Genomic DNA, 13,236 nt, shown 5'->3' with positions numbered 1-13,236 from the left:
CTCTCCTCTTCCTTACAGGCCTGCGTCTCAGCTGTGGAGAAACTTTCTGAAGAGTTCCACCAACTTAAAAAGAATCTATCTTCATCCCCACCTGAACCAACCAGTGTCCACCGACCAAAAGAGAACACTGTGGAGAAACTTTCTGAAAAGGTTCACCAACTTGAAGAGAGATTATTCTCCTCCGTACCTGTACAGAGCAGTGTCTCAGCTATCAGGGGTAGTCGTTCATCCACACAAGGAAGACGATATGGTGGGTACTCACCCCGTGCCACCCTGTGGTTTTACTTATGAGACCATGGAGAGGACATGAGAAAATGGGATGGAAAATCTACCGCGACCCTAGAGGCACGGGTATGTGAGTTGCAAAAGAAAACAATCAGGAAGAAGGGATTCTCTGAAAAGTTTGCTGCTCCAACTTCCAGCAGACAGTCCTTCAAACACAGAAACGAAGAAGATTCTGACCAGGATTAGGGAGGCCCTGCCTCCAGCCAGGGGGAGGAAAGGGATAATCGAGTTTATTGGACTGTGTGGATTCGATGGCCTGGCACATCAGACGCACAGAAGTATAAGGCTTTAGTAGACACCGGTGCACAATGCACTATAATGCCATCGAGCTATAAAGGACCAGAGCCCATCTATATTTGTGGAGTGACAGGGGGATCTCAGCAGTTGACTGTATTGGAGGCTGAAGTGAGTCTGACTGGGAATGAGTGGGAAAAGCACCGTATTGTGACTGGCCCGGATGCTCCATGTATCCTTGGCATAGACTATCTCAGAAGAGGATATTGCAAGGACCCAAAAGGGTTCCGGTGGGCTTTTGGTATTGCTGCCTTAGAGACAGAGGGCATTAAACAATTATCTACCTTGCCTGGTCTCTCAGAGGACCCCTCTGTTGTGGGGTTGCTGAGGGTCGAAGAACAGCAAGTGCCAATCGCTACCACAACGGTGCACCGGCGGCAATATCGCACTAACCGGGACTCCCTGATTCCCATCCATAAGCTAATTCGTCAATTGGAGAGCCAAGGAGTGATCAGCAAGACTCATTCACCTTTCAATAGTCCCATATGGCCAGTGCGAAAGTCTAATGGCGAGTGGAGACTAACAGTGGACTATCGTGGCCTGAACGAAGTGACGCCACCACTGAGTGCTGCAGTGCCGGACATGCTGGAACTCCAGTACGAACTTGAATCGAAGGCAGCCAAGTGGTATGCTACAATTGATATCGCTAATGCATTTTTCTCCATCCCTCTAGCAGCAGAGTGCAGGCCACAGTTTGCTTTCACTTGGAGGGGAGTCCAATATACTTGGAATCGGCTGCCCCAGGGGTGGAAACACAGCCCTACCATTTGCCATGGGCTGATCCAGTCTGCACTGGAGCAGGGGGAAGCTCCTGAACACCTGCAGTACATCGATGACATTATTGTGTGGGGTGACACAGCAGAGGAAGTTTTCGAGAAAGGGAAGAAAATAGTCCAAATCCTTCTGAAAGCCGGTTTTGCCATAAAACAAAATAAAGTCAAAGGACCTGCACGAGAGATCGAGTTTTTAGGAATAAAATGGCAAGATGGACGTCGTCAAATCCCAATGGATGTGATCAACAAAATAACAGCTATGTCTCCACCAACTAACAAAAAAGAAACACAGACTTTCTTAGGTGTTGTGGGGTTTTGGAGAATGCACATCCCAAATTACAGTCTGATTGTAAACCCGCTCTACCAAGTAACCCGTAAGAAGAATGAATTTGAATGGGGCCCTGAACAACGACAAGCCTTTGAACAAATTAAGCAGGAAATAGTCCATGCAGTAGCCCTTGGGCCAGTTCGAACAGGACCAGATGTAAAGAATGTGCTCTACACTGCAGCCGGGGAGAACGGCCCCACCTGGAGCCTCTGGCAGAAAGAACCTGGGGAAACTCGAGGTCGGCCCCTGGGGTTTTGGAGCCGGGGATACAGAGGGTCTGAGGCCCGCTATACTCCAACTGAAAAGGAGATACTGGCAGCATATGAAGGAGTTCGATCTGCTTCAGAGGTGGTCGGTACTGAAGCGCAGCTCCTCCTAGCACCCCGATTGCCGGTACTAGGCTGGATGTTCAAGGGAAGGGTCTCTTCTACGCATCATGCAACTGATGCTACATGGAGCAAGTGGATTGCACTAATTACTCAGCGGGCTCGAATAGGAAACCCCAGTCGCCCAGGAATATTGGAAGTGATTATGGACTGGCCAGAAGGTAAATACTTTGGGATATCATCAGAGGAGGAGGTGGGTCGTGCTGAAGAAGCCCCACTGTACAACCAGTTACCAGAAAATGAAAAGAAATATGCCCCGTTCACTGATGGGTCCTGTCGTATTGTGGGGAAGCATCGGAGATGGAAGGCTGCTGTATGGAGCCCTACATGACGAGTTGCAGAAGCTGCTGAGGGAGAAGGTGAATCGAGTCAGTTTGCAGAAGTGAAGGCCATTCAGCTGGCTTTAGACATTGCTGAACGAGAAAAATGGCCAGTTCTCTATCTCTACACCGATTCATGGATGGTAGCAAATGCCCTGTGGGGATGGTTACAGCAATGGAAGCAAAACAACTGGCAGCGTAGGGGCAAACCCATCTGGGCTGCTGCATTGTGGCAAGATATTGCTGCTCGGGTAGAAAACCTGGCTGTGAAAGTACGTCACGTAGATGCTCATGTGCCCAAGAATCGGGCTACTGAAGAACATCAGAACAACCAGCAGGTGGATCAGGCTGCTAAGATTGAAGTAGCTCAGGTGGACCTGGATTGGCAGCATAAAGGTGAATTATTTATAGCCCGATGGGCCCATGACACCTCAGGCCATCAAGGTAGAGATGCAACATACAGATGGGCTCGTGATCGAGGGGTGGACCTGACCATGGACGCTATAGCACAGGTTATTCATGACTGTGAAACATGTGCTGCAATCAAGCAAGCCAAACGGTCAAAGCCTCTTTGGTATGGAGGACGATGGCTGAAATATAAATATGGAGAGGCCTGGCAGATTGATTACATCACACTCCCTCAAACTCGCAATGGCAAGCGCCACGTACTTACAATGGTGGAAGCAACCACTGGATGGCTGGAAACATATCCTGTGCCTCATGCCACCGCCCGGAACACTATCCTGGGCCTTGAAAAGCAAGTCCTATGGCGACATGGTACCCCAGAAAGAATTGAGTCAGACAATGGAACTCATTTCCGAAACAACCTTATAGACACTTGGGCCAAAGAACATGGTATTGAGTGGGTGTATCACATCCCCTATCATGCACCAGCCTCCGGGAAAGTTGAACGATACAATGGACTGTTAAAGACTACATTGAAAGCAATGGGCGCTGGGACATTCAAAAACTGGGATACGCATTTGGCAAAGGCCACCTGGTTAGTCAATACTAGGGGATCTGCCAACCGAGCTGGACCTGCCCAATCAAACCTGTTACGTACTGTAGATGGGGATAAAGTTCCTGTAGTGCATGTAAAAAATATGCTGGGTAGAACAGTCTGGGCTACTCCTGCCTCAGGAAAAGGCAAACCCATTCGTGGAATTGTTTTCGCTCAGGGACCTGGATACACTTGGTGGGTGATGCAAAAGAACGGAGAGGTCCGGTGTGTACCTCAAGGAGATTTAATACTGGGTGAGAATAGCCCATGAACTGAATTGTACCATGTTAATTGCTATATAATACTGTATGTTACCACTACCATGACTACTATAGGTGACTAATTAGAATGTATGGAAAAGAGTGTAACCTGAGCATGACATAAATGGTATGGAATAAGGGGTGGATAGATGTCCTGGTTTTAGTTAGAACAGAATTAATTTTCTTCCTAGTAGCTGGTGGAATGCTGTGTTTTGGCTTAGGATGAGAAGAGTGCTGATAACACCCCGATGTTTTAATTGTTGCAGAGCAGTGCTTATACCAAGCCAAGGACACCTCAGACTTTTGCTCTGTCCTGCCAACAGGCAGGCTGGGGGTGCAGTAAGAGCTGGGAGGGGACAGACCCAGGACAGGTGACCCGAACTAGCCAAAGGGGTATTCCATACCATCTGACGGCATGCTAAACAATATATAGGGGTGGCTAGCCGGGGGGAGGGGGCCGGACTGCTCGGGGTTAGGCTGGGCATCGGTCAGCGGGTGGTGAGCAATTGCATTGTGCATCACTTGTTTGTACATATTATTATTAGTAGTACTATTATGATCATTGTATTATTATTATTATTATTATTATTTTCCTGTCTTATTAAACTGTCTTTATCTCAACTCACGGGCTTCACTTTCCATTTCTCTCCCCCGTCCCAGAGAGGGAGGGGGGAGGGTGAGCGAACGGCTGCGTGGTGTTTAGCTGCCAGCCGGGTTAAACCACGACATCTGCGCGCGCAGGATCGGTGGAGGGGGATATTGGGAACACTGGGAAAAATCGGCAGTCGGCTGTTGGGCATTGAAGAGAGCGGGTCGCTTGTACTGTGAACACCTGTTGAAACGCCTCGTCATGGAGAATCATGGAGCGTTTACTGGAGCAGCGATACACGATCAAATTTTGTGTAAAGCTTGGTAAAACGGGCAAAGAGACTCACAACATGATTAAGGAGGCCTACGGTGATGCTTCCATGGGTAGATCGGGTGTTTTTGAGTGGCACAAGCTGTTCCGAGAAGGTAGGGAAAGAGTGGAAGACGATGACCGCTCCAGACGCCCTTCGACCAGCAAGACCAACGAAAATGTGTTGCAAGTGAAAAATTTACGTGGATGTCCTCACAAGACTGCGAAAACGCATTGCTCGTGTCCGCCCAGCCATCGTCAACAATTGGCAGCTGCACCATGACACCGCGCCGAGCCACACAGCGTTACGCGTAGTGGAGTATCTTGCCCAGCACAAGGTGGCAACGCTGCCTCAGCCCCCCTACAGCCCTGACTTGGCCCCGCCAGACTTTTTTCTATTCTCGAGAATAAAATCGATGCTCAAGGGGAAGCATCACACATCGGTAGAGGCACTTCAGGAGGCCGTGACGAGGGAGCTAAACAGCATTCCGGTCCAGGCGTTCCTGGAGGCATACGAAAACTGGAAAACTCATTGGCAGCAGTGTGTAGATGCGGAAGGGTGCTACTTTGAAAAATTCTAATTGTTTGTTCTATTCTCATGAATAGATTTTTTTTTAAAAATGAGTCCTACTACTTTCAGAACAGACCACGTACGATTTCCTTTATTTTTGAACAAAATGTAAATTCCAAACTGCATTCTTACTGTCATCTTCTGTTACAATAGCTGCTTTGAGTGGTAGCTGGTGGTTGTTTTGGAATAAAACTTCAGACATCTTTACTTCCAGAATCTATTCCTACACAGTTTATTTGTAAAAAGCTTTTTATGAAAGTAGTCATAGATTAAAAGTATATTAGTGATTTTTCATCTGATAGAAACGTGATGAGAAGCAGAAATGACAAAGATTAGTAGGCCAAGAAAATAGCATTTTTAAACTTAGTTATATGATTGAGCTTACTAACCTTTAAGTATTACTGACCTTTAAGCATTAAAATTGTTAGGCTTTCTTTGAGAACTAACATCACCTACAGCAAAGAGTTTTGCCATAGAGTATGATGGTATTAGCCTGTCTAGAGTATTGGTTATGCCCCCTAAGTGCACACCCAGACAGAACCAAAAAATCCAGCATATTAGGGCAAAAGAGAAATGGAGATATTATTTTATTTTGTTGTAATTTGGGAAGGAGTAGTAGAAAGTTACTTTTTTTTCTATAAGGCCAAGTTATAAAGATTGCTAACTTTTAAAATTAATGTTCATGCCATTCAGTAATAATAACTTGGTCTTTCCATTTGCAGGGTATAATGACAGTAACATTTGAAGTTCTAGGAGACATAAAAGAAGAAAACCTGAATCTCTTTATACAGGTAAATAATACATCACGGTCAACTGAACAGTCATTGTGACTTTTTATAGAAAGTCATCCCACACTGTTCTGTTCACGAAAACATTTTTCCTCTTTATAGAATCTTCTATGGGAGAAGAATGTGAAAGATAGGACTGGACATGCCATGGATGTTATAAGACTGAAGGTTAGTCTGAAATGACCGACTTACTTGTTTTGTCCTTTCCCTCTTTTACATTTAAAATGTACTGTCAGTTACAGAGCTGTCAAAGGCACTGCTGGAGCAGAGCAGACAAAAGGGAGAATAGCAATTTGTCATTCTTCCATGTGGAGACAGCTTGTTCTTTGCTGGCCAGTGGAGCAACTCAAAAGGAGATAGCTGACAGAGAGGCAAACATTGATCCTACATGTTGTGAACTCAGAGGGAAGACTTGCAATCCCAAACATCCCCAACACAAAAGTGTGGCAGGATTAATGAGCAGGACATAACAAAGTCAGTCCTTCATTTTTCACCTGCTTTGCTCCAAAAGGTTTCATCCGTCTCACATAAATGTCTCTTTACCTAGGGTTGTAACTATAGGTTGCTATCTGCAGTTATAGTTATTGACATAATATGCAGAAGTTGAATTCAAACGTAACAAAGCAGCACAATACTAGTTGTGGTCTACACTTAAAAACTTTTTCTAATATGTCAAACCACAGTTTTAAAGGTGGATGTGTATTTGTCTTCATGAACACTTCATATGTGAATCTGTTGCATGGTTTTGAGGTGAACATAGGTGACATTTTAGTGTTATAAATTCTGAGTCAATTTAGCTTTATAAGATTTATTTATGGGGTTAATAAAAGGCAAGTAAACAGTGCTGGGTGTGCGGGGAGTCTGGGCTCCTCCAACACGTGCACACGTTACATCAGGCGGCTGGTTTTTATGCTCCTAGACTAATACATATTCATTACTACTTCTAGAAAAGGCAGGGTTATTATAATTAGTTCCCAGAATCCAAACCCTCCCACTGGCACATGTGTATCAGTTTCCAGTGGTCCCTCTGGAACCTCCAGGGGTCTCTCGTGCTGAAGGCTCATAGTCTTCCTCCCAGGCTTTGTCCTTGTCCTCCTTTGTCCATCTTGGCTGGGTGTCAAAGATTTGCACAGCGTCCCATGCAAGCTTCTTGTCTTTTAGTCGTCCTTCAGCTTCCCCTTTCTCCTTAATCTCTTGGCCAGATATGAGAAACTTGTGTAGTGTCCCATGCAATAGTCACAGTAATTAGCAGTTATTCTGAAACCCCTTTGTTCTCTTATCCCCGGACATCAGAGACTCAAGGTTTACCCTTCAAGCCCTCTGTTGACACGAATTGCTGGAACATTACTTACATTAGTATATATTTTCATTTTCCTTAAACCAAAGCACTATCATTAAAAAGTAAAAATCAAGTTTGTAATTTAGTAAGGTGTGAGAAATACATGAAAACATTCTCTGGTTTATTTTCTGAGAATACTTGTGTGTCATGGGTAGTAACATAATTATTTTTACTTCATTGGAAGAAAGGTTGTATTCTTTGATCTTTCAGCATCAAAACTGAAGATTCTTGTCTTCCCCCTCATAAAAAATAGAAGGAACTAGCCACTGATGCATTTTAAGCTGTCTGAAAACAGTACTGCTGAGCTCAAGTATGCTTTTGTTGTACTGAGCATTGGAATCAAAGTAATTCTTCAGGAGATCCGAGGCAAATAACATACTGTGTGCTGAGCCTCAGTCATAGACAAACACACCAAAGCAAACAAATAATTAATTATAGAACGGGTTCCAAATTTTATTGCTTTTATATTTGTATAAAATATAAAGGTGGGGCGCGGCAGTTTGTGTGGCAGTTCACGCAGGCAGGGTGAGCAGGGAGGGCCCCTCGACGCTTCTCCACAGTGGTCTTTCCCATCCGTACTTGTAACCTGCTTGCGAAGAGCCTGGCCATGGCATCAACCAGGCAGAAAACTATGGCCTCCGCATCTCTTGCGGCCTCTCCAGCCAAGTGTCTCCTGCCATGCAGAAGACAAAAGTTCCCTCATCCCGCCAGACAGCAGGAGGAGACCAAGGCCAAGGGGCAGAATGGAGGCAGGTTCCTGTTCAGGGTGGTAGGCAAGCCCTGTCCCTGCCCACCTCACCTTCCCATCTACCTGTATGTAACAGATATGAGGGTCTAGAACACGACAGAACAATGAAGGAGACAAAAGCCCATCCCAGCTGGAGAGGGTGCCTGAGGCACGGCAGCCTACCCCCTGCATTGCTACATCGTCTGTCAAGAAAGACAGAAAGGTTATTGTCATGGGGGACTCCCTTCTGAAAGGGACAGAGGGCTCGATATGCCGACTGGACCCAACCCACAGGGAGGTCTGTTGCCTCCCCAGGGCTTGGGTGCGAGACTTTGCTAAGAAAGCCAAGCGCATGGTACTGCCCAGTGACTACCACCCGCTGCTGGTCTTTCAGGCTGGTAATGACGAGGTAGCAAGGAGAAGTCTGAGAGCGATCAAATGGGACTTTAGGGCTTTGGGGTGACTACTTAAAGGATCAGGGGCACAGGTTGTGTTTGCCTCTTGTCCTTCCGATAGGGAGGATCAATGCTGACAATTGGGCTCAACTAACACGTGGCTTCGGGACTGGTGCAAGCAGCAGAATTTTGGGTTCTTCAGTCATGGGAAGGTCTACGCAACACCGGGCCTGCTGGCACCAGATGGGATGTGCCTTTCTCAGAGAGGGGTAAGGATTTTGGCCCAGGAGTTGGCAGGAGTTCCTTTCATGATAAGATCACCTGTCTTGTCGATCAAGGGAAACCAGATGATGTAATCTTTTTGCACTTCGGCAAGGCTTTTGACACTGTTGCCCATAGGATCTTACTGGACAAACTGTCCAGCATACAACTAAACAAAAACATCATACGATGGGTGAGCAATTGGCTGACAGGCAGGGCTCAAAGGTTTGTGGTAAATGGGGCCACGTCAGGCTGGCGGATGGTCACTGGTGGGGTCCCTCAAGGCTCCATTTTAGGGCCAGTCCTCTTCAATGTTTTTATAGATTTGGATGTAGGACTAGAAAGTGTTCTGAGCAAATCTGCTGACAACACCAAATTTGGAGGCGTTATAGACTCTGATGAGGGTGGAAAGGCCTTGCAGAGAGACGTGGACAGATTGGAGAGCTGGGTGATCACCAACCCCATGAAGTTTAACAAAGGCAAGTGCTGGGTCCTGCACCTGGGACACAGCAACCCTGGCTATATGTATAGACGGAGTGATGAGATGCTGGAGAGCAGCCCTGCAAAGAGGGATCTGAGGGTTGTGGTTGACAGCAAGCTGAACATGAGCCAGCGGTGTGCCCTGGCAGCCAGGAGGGCCACCCATATCCTGGGGTGCATCAAGCACGGCATTACTAGTCGATCGAGGGAGGTGATTGTCCAGCTCTGCTCTGCGCTGGTGCGGCCTCACCTCAAGTATTGTGTGCAGTGCTGGGCACCACAGTACAAAAAGGACATTAAACTGCTGGAGAGTGTCCAGAGGAGGGTGACGAAGATGGTGAAGGACCTAGAGGGGAAGGCATAAGAGGAGTGGCTGAGGTCACTGGGCCTGTTCAGCCTGGAGAAGAGGAGGCTGAGGGGGGACGTCATCGCAGTCTACAACTTCCTTGTGAGAGGGAGTGGAGAGGCAGGTGACCTATTCTCTGTAAATACCAGTGATAGGACATGTGGGAATGGTGTCAAACTGAGGCAGGGGAAGTTTAGGCTGGACATGAGGAAGAGGTTCTTCACCGAGAGGGTGGTTGCACATTGGAACAGGTTTCCCAGTGAAGTAGTCACTGCACCAAGCCTGTCTGAATTTAAGAAGCGTTTGGACTGTGCACTTCGTCACATGGTCTGACTCTTTAGGTAGGCCTGTGCAGTGCCAGGAGTTGGACTTGATGATCCTTATGGGTCCCTTCCAACTCGGGATATTCTATGATTCTGTGACTATATTTTGCCTGCAGTGATAATCCTTTTGGCAGTTATGGTCATACAATTCCAACTAGTTTCTCAAATGCAGTTCTTTTTTTCATGAAATATTCTTAGCTCAATATTTTTTTTACTTCCTTAGGGAAGCATAGAAGTGTTTGACAGAATGCTAGAATATTTTACAAATTTTTACACAAAGTGATGAAAACTCTTTAATGCAACTTCTAGAATGTGGGTTAATGGGCTCAATCTGACAGGAATCCATTCTAATCCCATTGCTAAATCCATTTTACCTCATAGATGTTAGTTCTTTCTCCAGTTTCCAGAGGTTCTTTTTCAGAATAGTGTTAATGCTAAGCATGAGAGCTTAATCAGAATTATCTCAACATTTTTGCTCATTTTACATCATCTTTGGCTGGCAATCAGTCTTTTGTAGGAACATACCTCATGCATATATTTAAAGTGGCATGGTAGCAGATGATGTTTTATTTTACTCAAACATAGTAGGTAACTGTCCAAATACAGGTAGAGTATGTCAGAGTGTAATTGTTAGTCTTCAACAAACTAAAAAGATAGGAAAATGGATGTTACAAGAGGTGACTGTACTTCATTGTCATTTGGATTAACTGGTTCATAGTTCACAAAAATACTTTTCCCTGTTTGCCTGCTTTCAAAGTTGTTTTTCCCCCCCTTAAGTACTTCCTCTGTAAAGGTTTGTTTATATACCCTAACAGTTATTTTTCTGATAAGGGACTGGTATCTATTCAAGGCAAATCTCATCAAGTGATAGTCCAAGGTGTCCATGAGCTCTACGATCTGGAGGAGACTGCAGTAGAATGGAAGGAAGATGAGAAGAGAACAAATAGACTGGTTTTAATAGGTAAGAATAAATTATGCATCTCTTTGTGTAAGTTTAGGGAGCTGTTTCTTTCAGCAGGCGGTCCTGGGACCTGTCCAGTAAAAAGCAACCAGCCTAAACTAGCCAGAATAATAGCAGTGAGAGGATGTTCAGTATAACCTTCACTCCAAGGTTTATATGTGAAGACCTCCTGTTTTTTTTATTGCAGCTGAGGAGAATCTGTGCCATCCTTTTTAGTGATATAAAAAACCATAATAAGTATTCATTAATTATATAGGCATATTGAAGACTATTTTGAAAATACTTAAATATAAACATGTTGTTGGGAAAAGTTTGATTATTTGAGCACATTTATTAGTGGTGAGGAAGGAGATTATAGTCATTGAAGTGTACAAAATATGATTTGTTTCTGATAAGCTGTTAACACTGGGGTTGTATGTTTCTTATTTCCGGCTTGATGCTGTGCTTTGCAAAGTATTTTTATGACCAAAAAAACTCCTAGTTTTCTTTCCTCTTTTCCACGTACAGCTCGAAATGCATTGTTGCATGTAAAACGTAAAATTAAGCTTGTTACCAGCAGTTTAATTTTAACAAAATTCTGTTTTCACTCAGATAAAATAAATATTTTCTTTGTTGAGAAGACTTGCAGGTTCATGCATAGCTTTTTGTGAAATACAAATAGCTAACCTTTTTTTCTCTTTACAGGTAGGCACTTGGATAAGGCCATCCTCAAAGAAGTGTTCATAGCCACTGTGACAGAGAAACACGGAAACGGTTGACATCAGACTATAAAAACAAGTTGAAAAGCCTCTGCTTAACCTTGTGAGCCTTTTATGATAAAAAAGACTGAATGACATGCAGTGTAGTTGCTCTGTTTTCGTTTTGCAATTTACAGAACAGTTAAACTCTGAAGTTCTCCTGAGAAATCCAGCTCACCTACTGCTTAAAGATTAGCTATTATGGTCTAGAATCAAACACAAAGAATTCTAGCATGTTGGATTTGGCTTAAGTTACATCAGTAACATCATTTAGATTTGCAGAAATACAGATATGCAAAAGACTTTATTATGCTGTATGTGAAAAGAAGCCATAAATTCCAATAGGCATGTAGTAAACATGTTTGAAACCTAGTTCTTTCTCCTGCTAATTTTCTTGTAGTACTGGAAATTAAGTAGTATTGTTTTTTACCAGTCATGTAATTATAATAAAAAGTATTTAATGTTTACTATTAAACTCTTGCCTTACTTTCTACTTGTTCCTTGATTTTTGAACGCACCCATCTATCCTAGGTAACACTAAATCTGTTGTATTAAATGAAATTAAAAATACATAAATAGCAGAGGATCAAGACCACTTGGAAAATGTAGTCCACATAATTCTGCAGCATTCAGTCATGTAGTCGAAGTGTTGAAAGATGTAACTGGCCTCATAGGTCTAGGCCTTGACCTTGCCAGTTCAGGAATCTGGGGGGCGGGGGACAGGACATTTTCACTGTGTTATCCAGACTGCCCTGCACAATTTGTTACAGGGTTCTCTGACACTGCAGTTGCTGCCTTGTAAACCTCGTTTGAAGTTTCTATTTCTGTGCTCCTTGCTTGTAGAAGATAAAGCTGAATTTCTTGCTCTCTGACTTCTCTAGCAGCCATTGTACACCTCCTAGCTTTAGAAGGGTAAGTTCACCACAGCTGGGTGAATGCAAAGAGAGTGGATGGAAGGAAATAAGATGAAATGAAAAATATTTCAAAAAGATAATTACATCATATGCGGTGAACAGTCTGAAGAATAGGGTAAACAGAAGTTAGTTTTCAGTACTAGGGTGTGTCACGTGTCATGCACATAATGTGCACTTCAGGAGCAAAGGTGTATCAAAGTAAAAATAAAATGCTATTTCCTGAATAGCAGCCTTAAAAATTTCTTTTGCTTCTACTATTACAAATGACCTTAGGGAAACAATCAGTTTCCAAAGGCCTGAGGAAGGAGACATGGTAGACATGGTTAATCTTTCACTGCCAGATGTTGTTGTCTCATTTGATTAATATATGAAGTCATGTGTCCACTAAGATGGAGGCCTTCAGTCTACCAGTGGATAGACAAGCAGACATGAATTGATTCGTAAGTAGTTTTAGGTAGCTTGAAGAAGTTTCCATAAACTATAAACTGAAGTTTATAAAAAGAAAGATTTTTTTTTTTCTCGTAGAGAAAGCAATCAAATATCTTTTATCCTATAAATACCTTATATACTTAAAGAAGTCTGTTACTTTTAGAAACATGAATTGATATTCTCTGAAGTGCCCAACTGGTTGTTCATTTTCAACTTGAAAAAAGTGTCCAGAGATCTAATAAGAACTTCAACCACGAATCATAACAGAGCAAGCCATGGATACCTGACACATTTATCATCACATTTTAGATGCATTATTTTTACATTTGCTTCCCAATCACGTATTCCAGAGATTCCACAAGTACTGTCAATATCCTGGTTTGTGTTGATGAGATAAGTGGGGCATCTCTGCAGCTAGCAA

General features: G+C 43.9%; 1 protein-coding gene across 2 annotated transcripts in view; it reads left to right on the top strand.

Moving 5' to 3' along the window:
- Nucleotides 1–11,947, top strand: part of LOC311221303 (zinc-regulated GTPase metalloprotein activator 1A-like) — a 35,971-nt gene extending 24,024 nt beyond the window's left edge. Inside the window, exons 12-15 of one of the 2 annotated variants that reach the window (XR_014619299.1) lie at nucleotides 5,838–5,906; nucleotides 6,006–6,071; nucleotides 10,625–10,735; nucleotides 11,420–11,947. Coding sequence is in view for 1 of the 2 variants with exons in the window: in XM_084305179.1 (XP_084161305.1) it covers nucleotides 5,838–5,906; nucleotides 6,006–6,071; nucleotides 10,606–10,735; nucleotides 11,420–11,493 (339 nt within the window). In the remaining variant the exon portion in view is untranslated. Of the gene's footprint in view, nucleotides 1–5,837; nucleotides 5,907–6,005; nucleotides 6,072–10,605; nucleotides 10,736–11,419 lie in introns of both variants that reach the window. The other variant, XM_084305179.1, reaches the window with a different exon arrangement.
- The last annotated feature ends 1,289 nt before the right edge of the window (nucleotides 11,948–13,236 follow it).

Source organism: Netta rufina (genome assembly GCF_964035555.1).
Source record: "Netta rufina genome assembly, chromosome: Z".
Lineage (NCBI taxonomy): Eukaryota > Metazoa > Chordata > Aves > Anseriformes > Anatidae > Netta > Netta rufina.
This window is presented reverse-complemented; position numbering and strand designations above follow the sequence as displayed.